Source organism: Oncorhynchus keta, chromosome 6 (assembly GCF_023373465.1).
Source record: "Oncorhynchus keta strain PuntledgeMale-10-30-2019 chromosome 6, Oket_V2, whole genome shotgun sequence".
Classification (NCBI taxonomy): Eukaryota; Metazoa; Chordata; class Actinopteri; order Salmoniformes; family Salmonidae; genus Oncorhynchus; species Oncorhynchus keta.
In genome coordinates, this window is record NC_068426.1 from 41,673,475 (window position 1) to 41,701,416 (window position 27,942).

At 40.3% G+C, this 27,942-nt stretch overlaps 1 protein-coding gene across 11 annotated transcripts; it reads right to left on the reverse strand.

Moving 5' to 3' along the window:
* Window positions 1-3,293: 3,293 nt before the first annotated feature.
* Window positions 3,294-25,750, reverse strand: LOC118370631 (alpha-N-acetylgalactosaminide alpha-2,6-sialyltransferase 6-like). Of its 11 annotated transcripts, XR_008139551.1 has the most exons (10): window positions 25,532-25,750; window positions 20,547-20,590; window positions 18,722-18,838; window positions 16,844-17,050; window positions 9,925-10,337; window positions 9,599-9,706; window positions 9,308-9,379; window positions 8,984-9,193; window positions 4,276-5,998; window positions 3,294-4,192 (listed from the first exon to the last, which is right to left on the reverse strand). XR_008139551.1 is itself a non-coding variant. In XM_052521636.1 (8 exons), the coding sequence occupies exons 2-7, from the start codon at window positions 18,743-18,745 to the stop codon at window positions 9,007-9,009; spliced, it is 1,011 nt and encodes a 336-aa protein (XP_052377596.1). In that variant the 5' UTR covers window positions 18,746-18,838; window positions 19,478-19,604; the 3' UTR covers window positions 3,294-5,998; window positions 8,984-9,006. The 11 variants fall into 11 exon arrangements, 3 of the variants coding, with proteins under 3 accessions (XP_052377596.1, XP_052377597.1, XP_052377595.1); XR_008139552.1 differs by lacking the exons at window positions 20,547-20,590; window positions 25,532-25,750 and adding an exon at window positions 19,478-19,604 and having other exon boundaries at window positions 9,308-9,376; XR_008139550.1 differs by lacking the exons at window positions 20,547-20,590; window positions 25,532-25,750 and adding an exon at window positions 19,478-19,604 and having other exon boundaries at window positions 3,294-4,051.
* Window positions 25,751-27,942: the final 2,192 nt, after the last annotated feature.

Below are 27,942 nucleotides of genomic sequence, written 5' to 3' on the forward strand. Positions count from 1 at the left end.
AAGGCCCCACCAACCACCTAATACACACACATCTAACAAGGCCCCACCAACCACCTAATACACACACATCTAACAACTAATCTAACAAGGCCCCACCAACCACCTAATACACACACATCTAACAACTAATCTAACAAGGCCCCACCAACCACCTAATACACACACATCTAACAACTAATCTAACAAGGCCCCACCAACCACCTAATACACACACACATCTAACAACTAATCTAACAAGGCCCCACCAACCACCTAATACACACACACATCTAACAACTAATCTAACAAGGCCCCACCAACCACCTAATACACACACACATCTAACAAGGCCCCACCAACCACCTAATACACACACATCTAACAACTAATCTAACAAGGCCCCACCAACCACCTAATACACACACACATCTAACAAGGCCCCACCAACCACCTAATACACACACACACATCTAACAAGGCCCCACCAACCACCTAATACACACACATCTAACAACTAATCTAACAAGGCCCCACCAACCACCTAATACACACACATCTAACAAGGCCCCACCAACCACCTAATACACACACACATCTAACAAGGCCCCACCAACCACCTAATACACACACATCTAACAACTAATCTAACAAGGCCCCACCAACCACCTAATACACACACACATCTAACAACTAATCTAACAAGGCCCCACCAACCACCTAATACACACACATCTAACAACTAATCTAACAAGACCCCACCAACCACCTAATACACACACATCTAACAACTAATCTAACAAGGCCCCACCAACCACCTAATACACACACATCTAACAACTAATCTAACAAGGCCCCACCAACCACCTAATACACACACACATCTAACAACTAATCTAACAAGGCCCCACCAACCACCTAATACACACACATCTAACAACTAATCTAACAAGACCCCACCAACCACCTAATACACACACACATCTAACAACTAATCTAACAAGGCCCCACCAACCACCTAATACACACACACATCTAACAACTAATCTAACAAGGCCCCACCAACCACCTAATACACACACATCTAACAACTAATCTAACAAGGCCCCACCAACCACCTAATACACACACACATCTAACAACTAATCTAACAAGGCCCCACCAACCACCTAATACACACACACATCTAACAACTAATCTAACAAGGCCCCACCAACCACCTAATACACACACATCTAACAACTAATCTAACAAGGCCCCACCAACCACCTAATACACACACATCTAACAAGGCCCCACCAACCACCTAATACACACACACATCTAACAACTAATCTAACAAGGCCCCACCAACCACCTAATACACACACACATCTAACAACTAATCTAACAAGGCCCCACCAACCACCTAATACACACACACATCTAACAACTAATCTAACAAGGCCCCACCAACCACCTAATACACACACACATCTAACAACTAATCTAACAAGGCCCCACCAACCACCTAATACACACACACACATCTAACAACTAATCTAACAAGGCCCCACCAACCACCTAATACACACACACACATCTAACAACTAATCTAACAAGGCCCCACCAACCACCTAATACACACACATCTAACAAGGCCCCACCAACCACCTAATACACACACATCTAACAACTAATCTAACAAGGCCCCACCAACCACCTAATACACACACATCTAACAACTAATCTAACAAGGCCCCACCAACCACCTAATACACACACACATCTAACAACTAATCTAACAAGGCCCCACCAACCACCTAATACACACACATCTAACAAGGCCCCACCAACCACCTAATACACACACATCTAACAAGGCCCCACCAACCACCTAATACACACACATCTAACAACTAATCTAACAAGGCCCCACCAACCACCTAATACACACACATCTAACAACTAATCTAACAAGGCCCCACCAACCACCTAATACACACACATCTAACAACTAATCTAACAAGGCCCCACCAACCACCTAATACACACACATCTAACAACTAATCTAACAAGGCCCCACCAACCACCTAATACACACACATCTAACAAGGCCCCACCAACCACCTAATACACACACAAGTCTAAAAAAAGGGTGAATGACAATATGTACATATAAATATATGGGTGAACGATGGCATGGCTGCATAGGCATGATCCAGTAGAGGGTATAAAACGCAATATATACATGTGCTATGCTTAATGTAAGATATGTTACCATTATTAAAGTATTAAAGGGGCATTATTTAAAGGGGCATTATTTAAAGGGGCATTATTTAAAGGGGCATTATTTAAAAGGGGCATTATTTAAAGGGGCATTATTTAAAGGGGCATTATTTAAAGGGGCATTATTTAAAGGGGCATTATTTAAAGGGGCATTATTTAAAAGGGGCATTATTTAAAGGGGCATTATTTAAAGGGGCATTATTTAAAGGGGCATTATTTAAAGGGGCATTATTTAAAGGGGCATTATTTAAAGGGGCATTATTTAAAGGGGCATTATTTAAAGGGGCATTATTTAAAGGGGCATTATTTAAAGGGACATTATTTAAAGGGGCATTATTTAAAGGGGCATTATTTAAAGGGGCATTATTTAAAAGGGGCATTATTTAAAGGGACTAGTGATCCATTCATTGTCCAGTGATTCACTGTGATTGGGTCTCAGCAGCCTCTCGGAGTTAGTGATTGCTGTTTAGAAGTCTGATATGATTTTATCCACAACATTTTGGGGTAAATACCTGTGTAGGCCCCAAGTCCATTCTCTTTTAACAAATAAATAAATAAAGCATTTAACAATAACCCCTCCTCTCATTCTATATATATATATACACACCTTATTAAAAAACATAACTTGTACAATATACAATATATACATATTAACACGCATAGTGAGATATATAAAAAAGGCATTGTTTAGATTGTAATTTCAACTCACCTTCAAAATTCTCCATGTGTTTAAAGGATGGCAGGAGCCTCTTACTGTCCATGTGATTGACTGCGACTGCAAACATGTGTGGTGCTCTCCTGGGGTGTAAAACGTTTTGTTGATCCCCACCCAGGGAAAAAAAACATCTTGTTTGGGTATCCTTATATACAGTACATATAGCCAGCCCCCTACTGCTGAATTTATGAGAAAAAAACATTGGTTCAAACACACACACATACACACACCTTTCCCAGAATCCTTTCTCTTGTGTTGGGAAACCAAGGCAGACAGATACAGAGAGAGCGCAAGAGACAGAGATTCCATTCATTAAAGGTAAGATACCATTTTAAAATGCTTTATTTAATTCTAAATCTTTAGTACAGACCTTTTAAACATTATAATTATAATTATTTAAACAATTTTACTATGCAATATTTAAGTATGCCAGAATGTTTTTTTACCCCCAAAAATGTATAGAACATATATTATTACCACACAGTACTACACTTTAAAACCCATTAAATGTTTATATTTATAATTGTCTGTTGTAGGAAAGACTGTATTCAAATAAAAGAAGGCTTTTTGATTATTTTCAAGATTCTCTGTGTGTGTAAACCCAGCTCGTAATCTGACACCGGGACACACAAGTGAGGTAGAGAGCCAGATATTTCAGTGAGATGCTCAGGGGGGAAAAAACACTGTTATTTGGGTATCCTCATGTACATATAGCCCCCTACTCCTGAATTGATGAGGAAAAAAACATTGGTTCAACCACGCACGTAGACACACGCATAAGCAGACACACACACGCAGACACACACACACACACACACACTGCAACCTTTTGAGGTACATAGACAGAGAGAGACAGCCGGATATTTCATTCAATGTAAATGACATTTTAAAAATCTTTAGTACCGAATTGCATACATATTACACGTTTTTCTTGAACAATACTGTCATTATTCTTTAATTCCCTCCTTAGAGAAAAAGGCCTGGGGTAGGATCTATGGTAAACCAACATCACCATCGTTTTTAATACATGCCGAATACTGTATTCTCTCTCTCCCCCCCATGGCCCTCTGAAGAACAGGACAGCCCTGTGTCCTCTGAAGAACAGGACAGCCCTGTGTCCTCTGAAGAACAGGACAGCCCTGTGCCCCTCTGAAGAACAGGACAGCCCTGTGTCCTCTGAAGAACTGAAGCCCCTTGTCCTCTGCCCTCTGAAGAACAGGACAGCCCTGTGTCCTCTGAAGAACAGGACAGCCCTGTGCCCCTCTGAAGAACAGGACAGCCCTCTGCCCTCTGAAGAACAGGACAGCCCTGTGCACCTCTGAAGAACTGAAGCCCCTTGTCCTCTGCCCTCTGAAGAACAGGACAGCCCTGTGTCCTCTGAAGAACAGGACAGCCCTGTGTCCTCTGAAGAACAGGACAGCCCTGTGTCCTCTGAAGAACTGAAGCCCCTTGTCCTCTGAAGAACAGGACAGCCCTGTGCCCCTCTGAAGGGCTCTGACCACTACAAGGTAATTCAGCGTTTGCTCTTATTGCACTACCTCAAAAAGTAACTTATACAATAATGGTTACTGAGATGAAATGACTTTTCTTTTGGGGCCAGTTTCCCGGACACAGATTGAGCCTAAAAAACCAACGCATTGTACAGTTAGTATTGCATGCTGTTTAGTACTGGTCTTCGCCTGCTTTACACCATCCATATGGCACTGACCACATTTTCGGTCTAGCATAAATTGGCTTTTAGGAGATTATACATTTCCTGAGATCAGTTAACATGACCATTATAGCATTTGCTTTTAATTTAACTTAAATTCTGTGAAAAACAAGGGTCAAGCCTGCGTTTACCACAGACCTTGTTTTCAGTGTTGATCTAAAAACACAATTTTTCCCCATAGGATTTGTCCAACGAACCACGGCGGAGTGTGTGCCTACAAAAGATGCGATTACTATTGCTCTCTATAGCAGCTGGGTCTGGCCTACCAAAGTTAATTGAACACAACATATTTTCCAGCAAGTGGTAGTCTCACTTCCCTTCCTTCTCAAACCTCATTGTGACTGCTTTGTGTGATGTATTGTCTCTACCTTCTCGTCCTTTGTGCTGTTGTCTGTGCCCAATAATGTTTGTACCATGTTTTGGGCTGCTAACATGTTGTGTTGCCATGTGTTGCTGCCTTGCTAGGTTGTTGTCTTAGGTCTCTCTTTATGTAGTGTTGTCTCTCTTGTTGTGATGTGGGTTTTGTCCTATATTTATATATATTTTTTATTTTATTCCCTGGCCTTTTGCCTTTTGGTAGGCCGTCATTGTAAATAAGAATTTGTTGTTAACGGACTTGCCTAATAATGATTTTTTTAAACAGGACAGCCCTGTGCTCCTCTGAAGAACCATTTCATCCACTGGCACATTGAATGTTTCCTCTCCAAGCACTGTGAGTACCCCTATACATTCTTTCAATTACTATGAAGAGTCAATCACATAGACAAACACAATCAGATAACACATCAATGTGATTTTACTCCTTGCTTGGACTAACTCATTGTGTTTTTTTTTTGTCCTCCCAGTCAAATCCTGTCCTGTCCTTAGCGGAGGAGTTGGGCTCTTCTCCAACAACATCCATCCATGATCAACTTTTTTCTGCACTGAAGCCTCTGAACACCTCAACCCTGTCCTGCGCTGAAGTCAAGCCTCCAAACACCTACTCATGCCTCATACAATCACTGCTGCCCTTCCCAACAGTGTAAGATGCTCTCATTCCTATTCCCCATAATATTTTACTATAAATGTCTTTAATAAACATTTTCGGTTAAAATAATTGGTCTTTGATGATTTTCCAAATGCGCTTTGTTGTTCGGTCCGAGCCTATAACGTGGGTCTTCCATCCTCCTCACTCTTTCAAGTCACCAGCCTCCACTGGTTTCTATACATGGTAAGGAAAAACTCAGGGCCTGTAATCTTTCATTATATCAGCTGGGAGTTCAACCTGACCTGTCTTTATCCACCCGGTGGTTTTTCCACAGGAGGCCATCTTGATCTCGATGTCCAGCCTGAGGAAGAAAATCCCAGCCACATTTCCAGACAAGGCCAAAGGTTCGTAACAGGAAGTGGCCACTGACAAACCATCACTGAAAGGAAGTCAAAAGGACTAATAGTTCACACCTTTTATATACTTCTGGGATCAAATGAATGGACATTCTGTACCATCAGCATTTTTTATTCAAGGATAGAAGATCACAGCACAAGTGAAGAACCATAAGATGTTCTTGGTGGTACTCCTTGTCTTTTGTATCAGGTCAGCAGGTGTGTTCCGTCTATATCCACTGTTACCCTTTAGTCTTGTGTTTCTACTATCCCCTGTGTATAGGATTCCATTTTGTCCTGTGTTTCTACTATCCCCTGTGTATAGGATTCCATTTTGTCCTGTGTTTCTACTATCCCCTGTGTATAGGATTCCATTTTGTCCTGTGTTTCTACTATCCCCTGTGTATAGGATTCCATTTTGTCCTGTGTTTCTACTATCCCCTGTGTATGGGATTCCATTTTGTCCTGTGTTTCTACTATCCCCTGTGTATGGGATTCCATTTTGTCCTGTGTTTCTACTATCCCCTGTGTATGGGATTCCATTTTGTCCTGTGTTTCTACTATCCCCTGTGTATAGGATTCCATTTTGTCCTGTGTTTCTACTATCCCCTGTGTATAGGATTCCATTTTGTCCTGTGTTTCTACTATCCCCTGTGTATGGGATTCCATTTTGTCCTGTGTTTCTACTATCCCCTGTGTATGGGATTCCATTTTGTCCTGTGTTTCTACTATCCCCTGTGTATGGGATTCCATTTTGTCCCGTGTTTCTACTATCCCCTGTGTATGGGATTCCATTTTGTCCCGTGTTTCTACTATCCCCTGTGTATGGGATTCCATTTTGTCCCGTGTTTCTACTATCCCCTGTGTATGGGATTCCATTTTGTCCCGTGTTTCTACTATCCCCTGTGTATGGGATTCCATTTTGTCCCGTGTTTCTACTATCCCCTGTGTATGGGATTCCATTTTGTCCCGTGTTTCTACTATCCCCTGTGTATGGGATTCCATTTTGTCCCGTGTTTCTACTATCCCCTGTGTATGGGATTCCATTTTGTCCTGTGTTTCTACTATCCCCTGTGTATAGGATTCCATTTTGTCCCGTGTTTCTACTATCCCCTGTGTATGGGATTCCATTTTGTCCCGTGTTTCTACTATCCCCTGTGTATGGGATTCCATTTTGTCCCGTGTTTCTACTATCCCCTGTGTATAGGATTCCATTTTGTCCTGTGTTTCTACTATCCCCTGTGTATAGGATTCCATTTTGTCCTGTGTTTCTACTATCCCCTGTGTATAGGATTCCATTTTGTCCTGTGTTTCTACTATCCCCTGTGTATAGGATTCCATTTGTCCTGTGTTTCTACTATCCCCTGTGTATAGGATTCCATTTTGTCCTGTGTTTCTACTATCCCCTGTGTATAGGATTCCATTTTGTCCTGTGTTTCTACTATCCCCTGTGTATAGGATTCCATTTTGTCCTGTGTTTCTACTATCCCCTGTGTATGGGATTCCATTTTGTCCCGTGTTTCTACTATCCCCTGTGTATGGGATTCCATTTTGTCCCGTGTTTCTACTATCCCCTGTGTATGGGATTCCATTTTGTCCTGTGTTTCTACTATCCCCTGTGTATAGGATTCCATTTTGTCCTGCGTTTCTACTATCCCCTGTGTATAGGATTCCATTTTGTCCTGCGTTTCTACTATCCCCTGTGTATAGGATTCCATTTTGTCCTGTGTTTCTACTATCCCCTGTGTATAGGATTCCATTTTGTCCTGTGTTTCTACTATCCCCTGTGTATAGGATTCCATTTTGTCCTGTGTTTCTACTATCCCCTGTGTATAGGATTCCATTTGTCCTGTGTTTCTACTATCCCCTGTGTATAGGATTCCATTTTGTCCTGTGTTTCTACTATCCCCTGTGTATAGGATTCCATTTTGTCCTGTGTTTCTACTATCCCCTGTGTATAGGATTCCATGCGAATTTAAACGTCATGCATCTGTTTTGAAATGTTATTTGTTCTCAAGACATTACAGAACATTCATGAAGAATAACAAGTCAATCAGCACAATGCTAACAATAAATAACGAAATACATTCTTTTGGATCGTTCAGACTCCAACAGCTGCATGCCTCAGGATGTCACAGAGGTGAAGGGTCAAAGACGACGAGACAATGTTCGTTTGTGTCATGGTTTGACAGGATAAAATAAACTCTGCATCCAGTACAGCACAGTTGTGTGAATGCCTTAATCTCACACACCCCTACATTCAACAGGAATGTTATGATTCCATTGGTAAGCTTAACATGTTCTGATGTTGGTATTTTACTGTGTTTAGTGAAAGCCACACATGGTTTGATTGGAAAACGTAATGCAACAAAACATGTCACTTAATTTGAGCCATACTGTCTATAAGCATGCGTCTCTGAAACCAATTCCTTTAACGTCTAGGATAATACAATCTCCCCTCAGTATGAGAAAGTTGATATTATATTGTATTGTAACATTTGCTTTTGAGGACTTTTTTTAAAACAAACATTAGAAACATGTAAAAATATTTTGTGTTTGTTTATATTTACATTAAACATCAGTTGCCCTATAATTAGAAATGTGTTTTTTATTCGACCAAACTAGCTATAAAAGAAAGATTTTTATGCTAAGGTTTCCAGGACTTTTCAGTTTTTTTTCTGTGTGGAATGTAGAGTGTGGAATTTCATTGGAATTGAATGTTCTACGGTACACAGAAAAACAGTATTAACTCCTGTAAAACTTAGATTGTAAACTTTTTTTGTAGCTAGCTTTGTAAAATAAAAAACACATTTCTAATTTATATTATTTGTTACAAACCAAGCCCACAGCTTCATATGTGAAATAAATACTTAATGTATTTCCTTCAAGTCATCACAGGGCTTACAGTAATTCCCAAGAAAAATGACTACCATTCAGAGAAGGGGGCATACCTTTGTGAGAGGAACCAGTCATCTCACCATGTGGGGCGAGTGAAGCTGATATTATACTGCTTGGCCCAGTGTGCGAACACCTGTTTCTCCGTGATGAACCGATGGTGAGGCCCCTTTCGGCCCTTCTCGTTCTGCAGGTAGGTGACACACTCTTCTGAGCCCCTGGGCTTGTAGTAGTGGTAGGGCATCTTCTTGGGCTGGGGCTTTTTTCTAGGAGAAGGGGTGCTACAAATGACTGCATTGACAATGTGCTCCAAGACAATCAGCATACATAATGAGTAGCAATTACTCTATGGCTCCTTTGTAGACAAGAAAGATAGATACCCGCACACTGTCGAATGCTCCCCTCGCTGTTTTACAGTGCAACGTTTCGACCCAAAAGTCTTCGCCATGCTTCTTTCATAGAAACACAATCATAATACATCATATTACATTGTGTATATGAAAGCAATCCTGTCAATTGCAGACAATGGTTTCATAATAATCAGTATTATAGATTAACCATTTGCTCAGTGAACACATTTAGGATTTACACAATGTAATAGTTTGATTTAAGTGATTGATAAGATTGCTATTAGCGATTTAGCGTTATGTTTAGCCTTTGTTCATACTCACCCACAGTGACTGGGTGGAACCATCCCGTACACTTTAATATTGTCACACATCTCTATGGCGATCACCATGGTGAACCAGCCAGTGCTCAACCAGGACTGAGACTTCGCTCTTTGGAAGGAAACCGTAGGATAAAAAAATATATTAAGAAAGCTTCTGTTTTTCTTGATAGGGGCATTTCTATCATTAGATTCCAGGAAAATCCTCTTGTTGTGATCATCATTAAGAAATGTAATTAGAATTTTGAATTGAAATTTCATGAAACTGAATTAATTTAGCATCATCCCCATTGTTCCATCCTCATCCCCACCTTCATCCCTTTCACCCACCTGTCTCGCCCAGTCTCTTTCTGAAAGAGTGTATCAAACTTATGCATCTTGCTGGGCGTGATTGTGAAGCTGGACAGGTTACTGTAGGTCATGCTCACTCTCTGGATCAGACGGTACAGCGTTCCTTTAGCCTCTCTCCCAATCTTGGTGGGCGGTCCCCAGAATATGACCGCAGAGTTATGGTCCGTGTGGTTGAGAAACTCGGTGGGCCGCCTGACCACCCTGAACACGCTGGAGTGGGCCACCACTCTGAGAGTGGTCCGGTTGCCCACGTCACGCTCGAACCCTGTGGTGGGGGCGTCGTTCATGCGGATCACGCACTGGGTGTGGTCGATTTCCGGTCCGGCCCCGCTGCCCAGTACGTGGCTGGAGCTGGTCACCAGAGCACAGTGGTGGCAGTGCAGGGTCATATTCTGGAGAGGGAATGGATAAATGTCAGAAAATATATACAGTGTATAATTCTCTCATGCGGGTCGTTCCATTAAATGAGTCCCGTTTATCCATTTGATATTTAGACATTGTGCACCAATATTGGATTTTAAAAGCCTGCTATATTAAATGAAGTGCCCTTTAATATAGACCACAATGCGAAATGCAATACATCTGATTTTTATATGAATAATGACTTGCCAAAATGTCCCTATGTGCACTCTGATTTCTCTGGAAGATTTTAAGCCACGTAGCCCCCAAAACTCTCATTATAATATATATATATATATATTTTTGAAAGATTCAAATGAAACATTAAACGTCTAATAGTCACATCATAGTGTAGAAGCAGGTGAGCTGTTTCTACTGGTGTTGTGGTGTAAAATTAAGTGGGTCGAGCATGACACGTCAAGCCTTTCACCCATAGACAGACAGCTGCCCCTCACAAGCTTTAAGAAACCCATAGAGACAGCTGCCCCTCACAAGCTTGAAGAAACCCATAGAGACAGCTGCCCCTCACAAGCTTTAAGAAACCCATAGAGACAGCTGCCCCTCACAAGCTTTAAGAAACCCATAGAGACAGCTGCCCCTCACAAGCTTTAAGAAACCCATAGAGACAGCTGCCCCTCACAAGCTTTAAGAAACCCATAGAGACAGCTGCCCCTCACAAGCTTTAATAAACCCATAGAGACAGCTGCCCCTCACAAGCTTTAAAGAAACCCAAGAGACAGCTGCCCCTCACAAGCTTTAAGAAACCCATAGACAGCTGCCCCTCACAAGCTTTAAGAAACCAGCTGCCCCTCACAAGCTTTAAGAAACCCATAGACAGACAGTTGACAGTGCATGTCAGAGCAAAAACCAAGTAGTGAGGTTGAAGGAATTGTCACATGCTGAGCAGGATTTGTCGAAAGGCACTGGGGAAGGATACCTGGAGCATAGGAAGACAGAACACAGCTGCCCCTCACAAGTGGCCTCCATCATTCTTAAAGGAAGAAATTTAAGAACCACCAAGACTCTTCCAAGAGCTGACCACCCAGCCAATCTGTGCCAGGGGAGAAGGGCCTTGGTCAGGGAGGTGACTAAGAACTGGATGGTCACAGACAGACCTCCAGAGTTCCTCTGTGGAGATGTTTGTCCTTCTGGAAGATTCTCCCATCTCGCAGCACTCCACCAATCAGGCCTTTACAGTAGACTGGCCAGATGGAAGCCACTCCTCATTAAAAACACACATGACAGCCCTCTTGGAGTTTGCCAAAAGGCACCTAAATGACTATAAGACCATGAGAAACAAGATTCTTTGGTCTGATGAAACCAAGATTGAACTCTTCAGCCTGAATGCCAAGCAGCACATCTGGAGGAAACCTGGCACCATCCCTAAGGTGAAGCATGGTGGTGACAGTATCATACTGTGGGGATGTTTTTCAGTGGCAGGGACTGGGAGACTAGTCAGGATCAAGGGAAAGGTGAACGGTGCAAAGTACAGAGAAATTCTTGATGAAAACCTGCTCCAGAGCACTCAGGACCTCAGACTTGGGCGAAGGTTCACTTTCCAACAGGACAACAACCCTAAGCACACAGCCAAGGAGGAGTGGCTTTGGGACAAGTCTCAATGTCCTTGAGTGGCCTAGCCAGAGCCCGGACATGAACCCGATTGAAAATCTCTGGAGAGACCTGAAAATAGCTGTGCAGTGATGATCCCCATCCAACCTGACAGAGCTTGAGTGTATCTGCAGAGAATGGCAGGAACTCCCAAATACAGGTGACAAGCTTGTAGCACCATACCCAAGAAGCCTTGAGGTTGTAATCGCTGCCAAAGGTGCTTCAACAAAGTACTGAGTAAAGGGTCTGAACACTTAAGTAAATGAGATATTTCCGTTTTTTTTGTAGGGTACTGTGTCGATTGATGAGAAAACAAATTGTAATACGTTTTAGAATAGGGCTGTAACGTAACATTTTGAAAAAGTTAAAGGGTCTGAATACTTTCCGAATGCACTGTAGGTGGGAATTTCAGTACTTCAGCATAGCGTTCTCTCATGGTTCTATTTAAAGTCATGTTGAGAAAGTTCCATAAAAACATTGGTAACATTCAAAGAACATTCTAAGAATGTTATTTAACCTTTCTAGCGCAACATTCCACTGAAAAGGCAGCGCGTGAAATTCAATTTGTTTTGTTTTGAAATATGTCACTTCACACATTAACAAGTCCAATACAACAAATGAAAGAAACATCTTGTTAATCTACCCATCGTGTCAGATTTAAAAAATGCTGTACAGCTAAAGCACAACATATGATTATGTTAGGTCATAGCCAAGTCGAAAACAGCCATTTTTCCAGCCAAAGATAAGTCACAAAAAGCAGAAATAGATAAAACTAATCACTAACCTTTGATGATCTTCAGATGACACGCATGTTACACAATACATGTATGTTTTGTTCGATAATGTGCATAGTTATATCCAAAAATCTGAGTTTACATTGGCGCCTTACGTGCAGTAATGTTTTGATTCCAAAACATCCAGTGATTTTGCAGAAATACTCATAATAAACATTGATAAAAGATACAAGTGTTATTCAGAATTAAAGCTAGACTTCTTAATGCAACCGCTGTGTCAGATTTGTTAAACTTGATGGAAAAAGCATAATCTGAGAACGGTGCTCAGAACCCAAAACAGCCAAAGGAATATACGCCATTTTGGAATAAACAAACTTAAAAACAACACCATAAATATTCACTTACCTTTGATGATCTTCATCAGAAGGCACTCCCAGGAATCCAAATAGCCACTTGTTGTTAGCGTGTTCAGCCCAGTAATCAATCTTCATGAGGCGCAGGCACTTCATACAGACAAAAACTCAAACTTCCGTTACAGTCCTTTAGAAACATGTCAAACGATGTATGGAATCAATCTTTAGGATGTTTAACATAAAACAGCAATAATGTTCCAACCGGAGAATTCCTTTGTCTTCAGAAAAGCACTGGAACGAGAAGTAACCCTGTCGGGAGCGCGCGTCATGAGACCAAGGCACTCTGCTAGACCACTGACTCAGAGGTCTCATGAGCCCCTCCTTTATAGTAGAAACCTCAAACCAGTTTCTAAAGACGGTTGACATCTAGTGGAAGCCCTAGAAAGTGTAACCTCATCCATATCTCAATGTGTATTTGGTAGGCCAAGCTTTGAAAAACTACAAACCTCAGGATGTCCCACTTCCTGGTTGGGTTTTTCTCAGGTTTTCGCCTGCCATACGAGTTCTGTTATACTCACAGACATCATTCAAACAGTTTTAGAAACTTCAGAGTGTTTTCTATCCAATACTAATAATAATATGCATGTATTAGCATCTGGGACAGAGTAGGAGTTAGTTCACTCTGGGCACACTCTTCATCCAAAAGTGGAAATGCTGCCCCCTATCCCAAAAAGGTCAAAATCCTACATTCCATTCTCAGCTTCAACAAAACTCTCATTCTATCTTGTTAAGTGTGTTCATGTGTGTTGGCCACGCCCACTAAATTCACCCACACCTGATACTAATGAGTGCTTTTTTCCCCTTTGAAATGGAGTCTGTTTGAATAGACAAAAATTAACAGCTTTGTTTGAGTTAAATAAAGATGGCATGCTAGCTCCATCCTGGTGGCTCAGTTGACTAATTCCATGGATAGAGAACACAAAAAAAAGTGTTTACATGATTAATGCCAAAGCAAATGAATTTCCATGTGTCCTATCTGTGCTATTAACAGTCCTATTGAAACAGTATAGCAGTATTATTAACAGTCCTATTGAAACATGTTCTCAGAACATTAATTACCTTCAAAACAACCTGTAATTTCCATTCTCAAACGTTAATGAGACCTCCCTGCAACCTAAAAATGTACATTCCCAGAACAGCTGAAATTTACCTTGCGTTCTCAGAACGTATAAAAAAATGTTTTACCGGTCAGGAAACGTATGGCTTCGTTCCCAGAACCAACAGGAAACCAAAAACATTCCCACAACTTCCAAGGAACCAAATGTGCTAGCTGGGAAGCTTCCATTCCCTTGTCACAAGGGGATTTTGCGGCTGATTTTAAGTCAACCCTGCTACTTTATTTGGCACATTATAGGCACTCTTCTTTTATTGCATCTCTCGAGATGGGAAAACATTTGGATTATTAAGTTGAACATGTGCGTTGAGTTGAACCACCAAGTTACACGACACAGAAGGGACTCATTTAATGAAAGACCCATGCACAAATATGAACATACACTGCACACATGTACTGTAAACAAGCACACCACAATTCTACACAGCTATATGAACACAGTTGTATGGACTGTGCAACAGCTTTCCACTAGGGACAGTTAAGTTTTACTTCATTTTGGACTTGGGATGTTCCTAAAAATAAATGCATGTTTTGTTTTTGGGCTGTGCATGATTGCATCTATGAATCAATCACGCAGTACATAGCTACATTTAACCAGTGTTTAAAAAAAAAAAAAATGTATTCACCGATACAACTTGATGCCGCAAGTGTGAGCGGGAACAGGGTTCAAATTACACCTAGACTACTGGAGGTGCCCTAAAAATAGCTGACTTGACCCAGATTATTTGAACCCTTTGGGGGAAGCAAATAGTAATGTTTTTAGGCTTGTGGGTGAGAGTACATTTATATGTTATACTGATTGTTACAAGGGGGCCCTGCATATTCATATGATTATTACCACCATATTATTATGGTGGGTAAGCTTACTGTAGGGGAGAGTGGGGTAAGTTGACCTAAAGGGATACATTGAGCCACTCGTTAGTGGATAAAAGTAATAATTTGACCAAATATTTAGGAAGAGGTCATCATTCCATAGAGTCTGTGAAGGACAACATGGAAAAAGTGATAAGCAAGTTATGTCCCAAAAATTTGATAGAGGTTTTATGATGCTTGTATAAAAACTATAGTAGATCATTTTTAAGATTGTTCTGTACATCTGTTGGGGTCTCTATAAGCTTCAATATGAGGTGCTAAACCTAGCATGAAAATGCATCCTTGTAGTGGTGTAAAGTACTTAAGTAGAAATACTTTAGTCATTATTGATATTTTACAACTTTTTACATCACTACATTCCTAAAGATAATAATGTACTTTTTACTCCTTATATTTTCCTAGACACCCAAAAGTGCTCGTTACATTTTGAATGCTTAGGAAAATGGTCAAAAACACACACATCGAGAGAACATTCATGGTTCATGAACATTCACTAAACACAAATTCTTGATTTGTAAATTGTCTGAGCATTGGACTGTGCCTCTGGTTATCAATAAATACATAAAACATTGTGGTATAAGCAATTTTAAATTTATACTTTTACACTTATCCTTAAGATATTTTAGCGATTACATTTACTTTTGATACTTATGTATATTTAAAAACAAATACTTTTAGACTTTTACTCAAGTAGTATTTTACTGGGTGACTTTCAAATTAGTCATTTTCTATTAAGGTAGCTTTACTTTTACTCAAGTATGACTTGTAACTGTGTGGGCTAATATAGTAAATGTTTGCCATAGGGTAAGTTGAGCCAATGGCCATAGGGTAAGTTGAGCCAATGGCCATAGGGTAAGTTGAGCCAATGGCCATAGGGTAAGTTGAGCCAATGGCCATAGGGTAAGTTGAGCCAATGGCCATAGGGTAAGTTGAGCCAATGGCCATAGGGTAAGGCCAATGGCCATAGGGTAAGTTGAGCCAATGGCCATAGGGTAAGTTGAGCCAATGGCCATAGGGTAATGGCCATAGGGTTGAGCCAATGGCCATAGGGTAAGTTGAGCCAATGGCCATAGGGTGAGCCAATGGCCATAGGGTAAGTTGAGCCAATGGCCATAGGGTAAGTTGAGCCAATGGCCATAGGGTAAGTTGAGCCAATGGCCATAGGGTAAGTTGAGCCAATGGCCATAGGGTAAGTTGAGCCAATGGCCATAGGGTAAGTTGAGCCAATGGCCATAGGGTAAGTTGAGCCAAGTACAAAGTGTTTGTAACGTAGTAAGCCAGTGTTAAAATATGCTTCAAACTATTAAAAAGACAGTGGTTTGGATTGTGTTAAATTGTTTGGGAAATAAAGACATACATGGATTTAAAAAGGTAGTGGTAATACTCAATTCAGTACTGACACTTCTAGGCGGCTGAACTTACCCTGTTCCACAGCTCAACTTACCTGTAATGTTTACATTAATTCTTGAGGGATACACAACATCCTGAAATATGTAGATATCTTTGTTAGAAACCTATAAACTATATTTCTCTAGACGGTTCAATTTGCCCCGCTCTCCACTACCGGTTTGTAGTGTACTGCATGTTCTGATTAAACACTTGTTCTGCCCTATGTACAATATGTTGAAAAATATATATATATTTTTGGTTGAGCTCCCATGTGTTTTATATTAGGGTGTCCTTCTTGACCAGGTCTCCAAGATTAAATAGACGTTCCATAGAATTTCTCTGTAATTCCAACCCTGAGTGCGAGTTACCTTGTTTCCATAGACAGCAACATAGCCCTCCTTCCCTGCCCATTTCTTGAGGTTGGTGACCTTGATGGCATGATGAGGCGTGGACGCCCTGAAGGGACTGTACAAGGGGCTGATGTCATTGCCACTGTTGGAGCTATAGAGGATGAGGAGGGTCATAAGGAGGAAGATGGCTCCGAAGATCACCATCTTCTGGCTCTGCTGCCCTTGCTGGAAAAGATGGGGGGTACATGTAAATGATATACATCAATAGTTATTGCGGTGTTTGTTACTCTTTAGTGACAGACTGTTACAGGAAGGTAACAAATCGATTAACTGGCCAGCGTGTACACTGTATTCGATTCTGGGTGCCGAGATCAATGATAGTGCTTTGTTGTCGATCTGACTTTGAGTAAAAAAGTAAATAAAATTGAAAGCTGCTCAAATCCCATTTGCAGGGCAAACTGGTGACTTACAGTGCATTCAAACTCCTTCACTTTTTCCACATTTTGTTATGTTACAGCCTTATTCTAAAATTGATTAAATTGTTATATAAAAAAATCTATAATATATTTTAACTGAAATATTACATTTACATAAGTATTCAGACCCTTTACTCAGTACTTTGTCAAAGCACCTTCACCAGCAATTACAACCTTGAGTCTTCTTGGGTATGACACTACAAGCTTGGCACACCTGTATTTGAGGAGTTTGTCCCATTCGTCACTGCAAATCCTCTCAAGCGCTGTCAGGTTGGATGGGGTGTGTCACTGTACTGCTATTTTCAGGTCTCTCCAGAGATGTCCAGGCTCTGTCTGGGCCACTCAAGGATATTCAGAGACTTGTCCCGAAGCCAGTCCTGCATCGTCTTGGATGTGTGCCTAGGGTCGTTGTCGTGTTGGAATGTGAAGCGTCAGCCCAGTCTGAAGTCCTGAGCGCTCTGGAGCAGGTTTTCATCAAGGAATTCTCTGTACTTTGCTCCATCCATCTTTCCCTTGATACTGACTAGTCTCCCAGTCCCTGCCGCTGAAAAACATCCCCACAGCATGACGCTGCCACCACCATATTTCACCGTGGGGATGGTGCCAGGTTTCCTCCAGATGTGATGCTTGGTTTCATCAGACCAGAGAATCTTGTTTCTCATGGTTGGAGAGTCCTTTAGGTACCTTTTGGCAATCTCAAAGAGGGCTGTCATGTGCCTTTTACTTAGGCGTGCCTTCCGTCTGGCCACTACCATAAAGGCCTGATTGGTAGAGTGCTGCAGAGACAGTTGTCCTTCTGGAAGGTTCTCACATCTCCACATAGGTACTCTGTAGCACTGTCAGAGTGACCATCGCGTTTTTGGTCACCTCCCTGACCAAGGCCTTTCTCCCCGATTGCTCAGTTTGGCCGGGTGCCCAGCTCTTGGAAGAGTCTTGGTGATTCCACACTTCTTCCATTTAAGTATAATGGAGGCTACGGTGTTCTTGGGGACTTCCAATGCTGCAGAATCTTCTTGGTACCCTTCCCCAGATCTGTGCCTCGACCCAATCCTGTCTCGGAGCTCTACGGACAATTCCTTTCACCCCATGGCTTGGTTTTCACTCCGATATGCACGGTCGACTGACAGGTGTGTGCCTTTCCAAATCATGTCCAATCAATTGAATTTACCACAGGTGGACTTCAATCAAGTTGTAAAAACATCTCAAGGATGATCAACTGAAACAGGATGTACCAGAGCTCAATTTCAAGTCTCATAGCAAAGTGTCTGAATACTTATGGAAATGTAATGTTATATTTTTATACATTTGTAAAAATGTAATTTAAACAGTTAATTGAATGTAGAAATAAGCATCTCAGGTACCTTGTAGTTATCTTTATGAACAGTAACTGAGGGTGTATCAATACTCAGAATGAACTTACCTTGTCAACTAGCCTCAGCCCCATGCTTCTAGATCAGGCTGAGTGACATCACATGTTCTGGGCTGTTCTGCTCACCCCCCCTGTCAGTGATGTTCTGGGCTGTTCTGGTCACCACCCCTGTCAAGAGTCAGATGATCCACAGTCAATACACACTATTTCATAGGGTACAAATCTTTCATAGGCTGCTATGTGCATGTGCTTATATTGTCAATACCATGTCACTAATCCTGTTGTTGGTCACAATTGTCATGGGAAATAATACAAAAGCCATATATTGTGCTGTAGAATAATCTAGTGTTTATTGCATTGCAAAAAAAAAGGAAAATAAAAAAACAGTGGTTGCCAAATTCTTGAGAAGTGTGCAATTCCGAATGATAACATAAATCAGCCTAGGCCCCATCTGTTTTACAGAACAGGTGCAGTGGTTTATCAAAACAAACACCCCTGGTTTAAATAGAAAGGGATATTTGTTGCGCCCACATTTCATTTTAGCGCACTGAAATCTGTTTGGACAAAACTGTTAATCCGAGCCTATCGAAACATATTAAACATTACAATCCAATAGAATAAAGCCATCACTATCGGAGACATGACAATTTTCCTAAACCAGTTGCCTCACCGCTCACGCAGCCAGATAGACGATTGGTGTTGACACCATAAATAGCTTTATTTTAAACCATAATAGCGGAAAATGGCGGTCATTCAATAATACCAGTGGACTAATGACAAAATGCAATGAAAACGAGGGTTGCTTACCAACTCAGAGTTTCATCCATATGAGATCCGTCCGTGCAGCATTGACGTTTGATCTGTCAGCGCTTGCACCATCTTCCTGCACAATTGTAGGAGGGGACTGGCTCCCCAGCTAGCACATATTGTCAATTGGAAGTTGTTGGAACGTTCGTTTTTGGTTTCCCATTGGTTCTGGGAAAGAAGTCATACGTTTTCTGACCGGTAAACAGAACGTTTTTAAACATTCTGAGAACGGAAGTGAAAATTCCCACTTGTTCTTGGAACTTAATTTTTAGGTGCAGGGAGATTCTGAGAACGTTTTACTATGGTTCCCTGAAAGTTTTCCTGGGAGGTTTTATTAATGTCTGAGAATGGAAATTATAGGTTATTGGAGGTAATTAAATAACATTATGAGATCATTCTCTAAATGTTGTGAATGTTTTGAACATTTTGAACTAAATTTAAAGGATATATGGAGGTTTTTTAATAACCTCATTAAAACTTTCATATCATTTTTCAGTAAGACTTTTAATAACACTGCTAGCTTAGTTTAGGTTAACTGCTTTGAACTCCAAGCACAAATTAATTCGGTTAGGCATTAATCATGCAAACACATTGCTTATTGTGGCATGGCATCAGTGAGATTTAAATCAATGCTCTTATGTTCTCTATCCATAGAATTAGTCCACTGTGCCGCCAGCATGGAAGTAGCATGACATGTTTTTTAAAACTCATACAAAAGGTGTTAATTTAAGTCTATTCAACCAGACCACATTTCACAAGGAAACAAGCACTCATTAAAGATCAGGGGTGGCCAATTAGTGGGCGTGGCCAATTAGTGGGCGCGGCCAACACACCCAAACACACTTAAGAGTTTTGTTGACGCTGAGAATGTAATTTTAAAAGTATTCACAACCATTGACATTTGTTCACATTTTGTTGTGTTACAGCCTGAATTTAAAATGGATTCAATTGAGATCGTGTCACTGGCCTACAGAGAGACTAAATAGAACCATGACAAAACCTGCAGAAAATGTCATGCTGAAAGACTGAAATTCCCACAGAAGAACATCGTTTGCTAATGTTCACTTACCTATTTGAGAACATTCCCATTGTCAGACCAGTTGGAAAACAATCCTAGAAGGAAAGAAATACTAATAAAATAACATTCCTTAAAATGTGCTGAGAATGGTCCGAAGCTAATCAAGTATCCATTTCTAGAAAGTTGTATGCAAAATAACCATAGGACAACCATGCTCTCAACAAGCTCTGAAACATGTGGTTCACAGAATGTTATGTGCTAGCTGGGTTGCGTCATCAACATTTCATCACTGCAGTGGAAATGCCAGGGATTTCTTGTCCAATAGCTGGTGGGTTTTATTATTGCATATAATTTACAGCACTGTCAGCTCATACAATAAATACAGTATATTATGTATGGCCTAAGAATATGATAATCATGATGACTGAGCAATTTCTGGGTTGTACGTTTGGCAAACAATTAGATATGAATGAATAATGGGCCATTTTGTATTTATGTAACAATTTCTCGATTATTAAGATTTTTAAAAATAATTTATAAAGACACAGAAGCTAGTATTTGAGGATAAATTGCAAACATTGAGCACCATCTCAACACTAGGTGGTCTCTCATTAAACCATATCAATATGTGTTAAGATCACCGGTGCGGCAGGGGAGCCTAGTGGTTAGAGCATTCGACTTGTAACCAGAAGGTGGCAAGTTCAAACCCCCGAGCTGAAAAGGTACAAATCTGTCGTTCTGCCCCTTAACAGGCAGTTAACCCACTGTTCCCAGGCCGTCATTGAAAATAAGAATTTGTTCTTAACTGACTTGCCTGGTTAAATAAAGGTAAAATAAAACCAGCACAGCTGATCTCAATTTCTGCCACTATATACCACTCCCTAAAGAGATAATCAACTGTGGCAATTTAAGCTACTCTACACATTATATTGATGTAAAGCTTGTGTTGGTATACTTACTTTAATCCATGAGTACAACTTGTCATATCTTATCAAAAGAGGAAAATAAAGTATTCCTAAACGGTCTACTTCTAACATAGGTAATTTAATCAAGCCAATAATGATTATATTAATCAATCTGTTTTCATTCAGTTAGTCTAATCAATTTATGACAAATTATATTCTAATGTGGCCCAAACATAGAGGTCTATAATATACTGTATTGTACTTTACTGTATAGTAAACTCAAGGAGTACAGTTTAATACAGGAAAGTAGAGTACCGCTCAGTACTCTGAACTATACCCTTCTCAGATTTACTGTACTCGAGTTCCTTACATTTCACTGGGTCTGTAGTTTTACATTAAATAGTTTCCATTAATTACCAGCCTCGCTATTTTCAATGTCCCTGCTGGATCGATTTTTCATTGGGGCCTGGAGTAGATAACCTGGACGCAGCTGTCTGGTATCTAACTCATTTGACACAGTAACAGCGGGAGATCAACTGATCTGCTGGTTTATTCTTGTTGGTTTTTGGTTGCAGTTTGATTTAACACGCAGTGGCATGTGTTCTCCCTTTAGTACTGTTAAGAGATCCAGCTCTAACCTAGAGCTGTGTGTTATGTTCTGCCTGTTGGTTGCAATTGACCCTGAGAGTGTACAGAATATATTTATTTTTAAATTGAACCTTTATTCAACTAGGCAAGTCGGTTAAGAACAAATTCATATTGACAATTATGGCCTACCGGGGAGCAGTGTTCCACTGGCAGAACGACAGATTTTTTTTACCTTTACCTTGTCAGCTCGGGGACTCAATCCAGCAACCTTTCGGTTACTGGCCCAATGCTCAAGCCACTATGCTACCTGCCGCCCCACATTTTTCCCCCATTTTCAGGGTTGGGAAAACCAGATAATAGTTCTGATAATACTACTGAATATGCAATAGGCCTACTGTAAACATTTATAATACATCTATTTGGAATCCACCACCATAACATAATGTCATTTAAAAAAGGCAGTTAAAGAGCATTTTCATATTTAATAAAAGAGAGGAATGTCTAACAGCTCCAAATGACCCAGTTAGAACAAAAAACGGTCTGATGTTAATATCGTCAGAACATCAGGCACTGTCAGACCTTGTATTAAGGTTACATTACACCAATAACACGCGTTGTGAGCATGTATGAAGCACACTTTTTGGGGATGAGTGACTACTCTCTCATAGCATTTCAAGCCATTCCATTGGACATCAATCCAGGCTTGCAAAAACAAAATCAACAAAAGAGTTTATTTGCTATCAGATAGTCACTTTCACTGATAATAACGTGCTGGTCATATACTACGTTTCAGTGACACTAAATGATTCATGATTCTTGTAACTTTTGAACCACGGACATAATAAATATATTGTAGTTAAGACAAATACATCTCTGATAGGAAAGCCAAACAGAGGTTCAGTACATTGAAATACAGCAGTGGACAGGAGAAAACATAATACATTGCTGAACATTGAGTCATAAAATCTTTAAGTTACAAAACATTGGATCTTAAGAGTGCAGAAATTAAAATGCATAATGACGACAAAGGCATCAAGTTTGTTGAAATATTAACAATCAAATTCGATTTGGCGTCACTGGACTTACCAATAGTAGTTTCAATGTAATAGTGATTAAAATACTGTAGCCTAATTTAGCCATTGGCTAAAGGCCTAAGATTAGAAATATGAGGACTGACACTTGTAAAAAGTAGACAATTTTCTTGACTATTGAATACAATATTTTATACAACAGGTGGGCCTAATCCTGATTGTTTAAAAATCGCATTCCAGCCAGTGTCTATTCCACAAGTTACCACAGGCTAAATCTATGATAAAATGCCTATTTACTCTGTTCCATCTGACTGCGCAATCCACTGTCTCATCAGCCCAGCCAGGCAATTTATTAACTTTATCTCCACTATAAAAAGCATCTAGACATTATCTCACATTTCTTTAAGACTAGCATTTCGTTTTCAACAGCGGAGATACCTTACCCTTACCTCTCTGACTTTCTCTCCTACCAGCCTTCATGCGGTCTCAGCTCTACCACAGTTGGCCACCTTGTCATCCCCAGGTCCAACCCCCTAGAGTTTCAGTGACACTGCCTTCTCCAGGGTTGCCCCTAGGCTCTGGAACTCCCTCCAGCCATCCGTGACTCTGAGTCCATCATCATCTTTCAGTCCTGCCTAAAAACATGGCCTACCCTTACCTCCCCCTCCACCACTCACACACCTCTTCAATTTCACACAACACCTGCTCGCTCACTCACCTGCTCTCACATCACACCCTTTCCTTGAGCCCTTACCTCTATTTAGCCCCGTTTATACCTGGTTTTAACATTTTTTATATGCCTTGATCTTGTCCACAGTCTGATTGTGCCCACATTTTCAGACGGGTGTTAAACGATTAAAATAATCATTGTGATCAGATCTTCCTGACCACGTCTGGAGTTTACAGTGAAACCCTTTTAAATCCTCCTGCCTTCTAAAACCATTGACAGGAGGCATCATTGACTTATGGAATATATATATATATGTGTCTTTAAATAAATAAGTCTGTGGGAACAGTAAATCTATTCACAATGCGGACACAGTGGACGGATAAGACCATGTGTAGACGCATTTCTACAAATGTGGGCATAATCAGAATGTGGACAAGACCAGGACAAAGGACACCTGTTCACGCCAAAGAATTTAGTTGATTGTTTTTCTTCCTTTTGTTTAGTTAGATCGTTTGTTAGGTTCTACAATTGTAAAGCTATGCATGTTTCATGTATAATTATTAATGTTTGTTCAGACATCAACACATTCTTTTCACATATCCTGTGTAGAAGTTTATTTATAAACTGGGTGGTTTCAGCCCTGAATGCAGATCGTCTGAAAACCTTGGTATATCAGACCCTATACCACGGGTATGACAGAACATTTATTTTTACTGCTAAGGCACCTCTGGGGTTTGTGACGTATGGCCAATATACCACGGCAAAGGGCTGCATCTAGGCGCATTGTGTCATGCATAAGAACTGCCCTTAGCCATGGTATATTGATCATATACAAAACCTCCTCGGGTATATAGTATAGTTCTAACCAGAACCAAAAAGGGTTCTCTCATGGTGACAGTCAAAGAACCATTTCTAAGAGTGTAGTCTAAGGCTAGGCATAGATGTAAAATGAACAATGCAAATGTTTGGCCCACTAACTTTATTCATGTTCTGGTGGGTGTTGATTAAATAAATACAAGGATTTATTGTTTCAGTGTCCAGTGCATCAGGGGCAAATGATTGTCCCTATTCTCAAGATTCTTGCCAATAGAACTTCAAAGGAGGTCAATTTGCAGTACATTGAAATTCCTGTGACTGCATTTACAGGCTAATCCTAGTACAACACCAATTGTAGTTAACTTGCAAGTGCATAGGCCTTGTAGTTAAAGTGGTAATATGTAACTTTTTGGGTGGTTACAGATCATCATTTTACTTGAAAGCAAGAATAAGAAGCAGTAGATCTGTTCTACAGTGTGCATTATTTCTATGCGTCCCGTTCTTGAGTCTTTCACTTTGGTTTTGTACAACAGCTTCAAACAACTGATATTAGCTACCATGAAATGGCGGAGCAATTTCTGCATAGTGCAGCTTTAAAATAAAGCCAACATCTCATTTGTTGCATAATAAATGGGCAGGAGCAGAAAGTGAGGTGGAAGCCATGCTCTGGATGGGATGTTTACTTCATCTAATCTCCTAGAATGAATTGAACTGTACAACCAACACCATATGTATTTTGACAGTGAAGCCAAAATGTACAATTTGACTCTAAACTCCAGAGTTTTGGATTTGAGATCAAATGTTTCATATGAGGTGATAGTAGAGGTCACCTTTTCACAATTTAGAAATGAACTCACTTTATGTATAGTTCCAATTTGAAGAAGCCATAATTATTTGGACAAATTCACTTAAAGTGTATTAAAGTCATAGTACATGAAACCTTTTGTTTAAAATACAAAATTTCACATTTTAGCTTCACTCTCCAAATCCATATGGTTTTGGCCCTACCTTGGTATTGGACATTACCGTGCCTTGCAAAAGTAGTCATACCCCTTGGAAACACCTTTGACTTTGATTACAGCTGTGAGTCTTCTTGGGTAAGTATTGTAGAGCTTAACACGATCACGGTAGATTTCCTCCTCTTCGTCTAAAGAGGAGGTGTAGCAGGTATCGGACCAAAACGCAGCGCGGTATGTGTTCATGATATTTTAATTAAAGAAAGCACTGAACACAAAACGAAAACTGATCGTGAAGCTATAAGAACTGTGCTGGCACAAGCAACTAACATAGACAATCACTCACAATGACAAAACAGGCTACCTAAATATGGTTCCCAATCAGAGACAACGACTAACACCTGCCTCTGATTGAGAACCATATTAGGCCAATCACAGAAACAGACAAACTAGACATCCAACATAGAATGCCCACTCAGATCACACCCTGACCAAACAAAACATAGAAACATACAAAGCAAACTATGGTCTGGGTGTGACAAACACCAGGATTGTGCAATATTAGCCATTGTTATTTTCATTATTCCTCCAGCTCTATCAATATGTTGGGGATAATGTCTAGACAATTTAAAAGTCTTGCAATAGATTTCCAATCAAATTTAAGTCCAAACAATACATGGCAACTCAGTAACATTCACTGTCTCCTTTGTAAGCAACTCCAGTGTAGATTTGTCATTGTGCTGAAGGTTATTGTTCTGCTGAAAGGTGAATTCCTCTTCCAGTGTCTGGTGGAAAGCAGACTGAACCAGGTTTTCCTTTAGTAATTTGCCTTTACTTAGCTCCATCCCGTTTCTTTTCATCCTGAAAAACTCCACCGTTTTTAACGATGTCAAGCATACCCATACCATGATGCAGACACCACCATGCTTGACAATAAGGAGGCAGTTACTCAGTGATTTGTTGTGTTGGATTTGCCCTAAACATAAGGCTTTGCATTTGGGCCAAAAAGTATATTCCGTTGCAGTTTTTTTCAGTATTAACTTTAGTTCCTTGTTGCATACAAAAAATGTATGTTTCGGGCGGCAGGTAGCCTAGTGGTTAGAGTGTTGGACCAGTAACCGAGAGGTTGCTAGGTTGAATCCCCAAGCTAACAAGGTAAAAACATGTTGTTCTGCCCCTGAACAAGGCAGTTAAAACCTCTTCAGGATCGGACCCGTTTTTTTAAAATTTTGGCTTAAAATGACATACCCAAATCTAACTGCCTGTAACTCATGGCCTGAAGCAAGGATATGCATATTCTTGGTACCATTTGAAAGGAAACACTTTGAGGTTTGTGGAAATGTTAAAGGAATGTAGGAAAATATAACACATTAGATCTGGAAAAAGATAATACAAAGAAAAAAACAACCGTTTTTCTGTATTTTTTTTATACCATCATCTTTGAAATACGAGAGAAAGGCCATTGTGTATTATTCCAGCCCAGCTGCAATTTAGCTTTTGGCTACTAGATGGCAGCAGTGTATGTGCAATGTTTTAGACTGATCCAATGAACCATTGCGTTTCTGTTCCAAATTTTGTATCAAGACTGCCCAAATGTGCCTCATTGGCTTATTAATAACTTTTTATGTTCAAAACTGTGCATTCTCCTCAAACAATAGCATGGTATTATTTCACTGTAATAGCTACGGTAAACTGGAAAGTGCAGTTAGATTAAGAAGAATTTAAGCTTTCTGCCAATATCAGATATGTCTATGTCCTGGGAAATGTTCTTGTTACTTACAACCTCATACTAATCACATTAGCCTACGTTAGCTCAACGTCCCGCAGGGGACCCACCGATCCCATCTACCAATCACTACCCTTCTTTATGAGGCTTTCAAAAAGCTCCCTGATCTTTGTAGTTGAATCTGTGCTTGAAATTCAATACATGACTGAGGGACCGAGGTATGGGTAGTTATTAAAAATGATGTCAACCCCTATTAAATCCATATAACATAATCTGTGATTTGTTAAGCCAAATTTAACTTGTTAACTCATTTAGATATGCCTTTATAAAAATAAATCACACATTTATTCCACTTTGACGTTAGAGTACACCATTTTGAGTTGATTGTTTGACAAAAAAAAAAATCTAAATTAAATCAATTTCAAGCCAAAGTAACACAATAAAATGTGAAGAAATCCAAGGGGTATGAATACTTTTGCAAGGTACTTTATGTATAGTAGTTGAAATATTATATTTGAGGAGGCGCTTGACCAACGTGAGATGAGGTGCAACCAAAAATCATACAACCCTTTGAAAGGAATATAGGTGCAACCCTTGCTCATGATTACACATTGAATTATTTATTTTCTGCTTAAAAACACGACATTACTTTTGATGTTTTCTTTGTCTTACAGTGGCAAGAAATGGGACGGTGACTGGATCAAGGCCGAGGACCAGGTTTCTCCAGTTTAACCTCTACTTTATGCACAGATGTA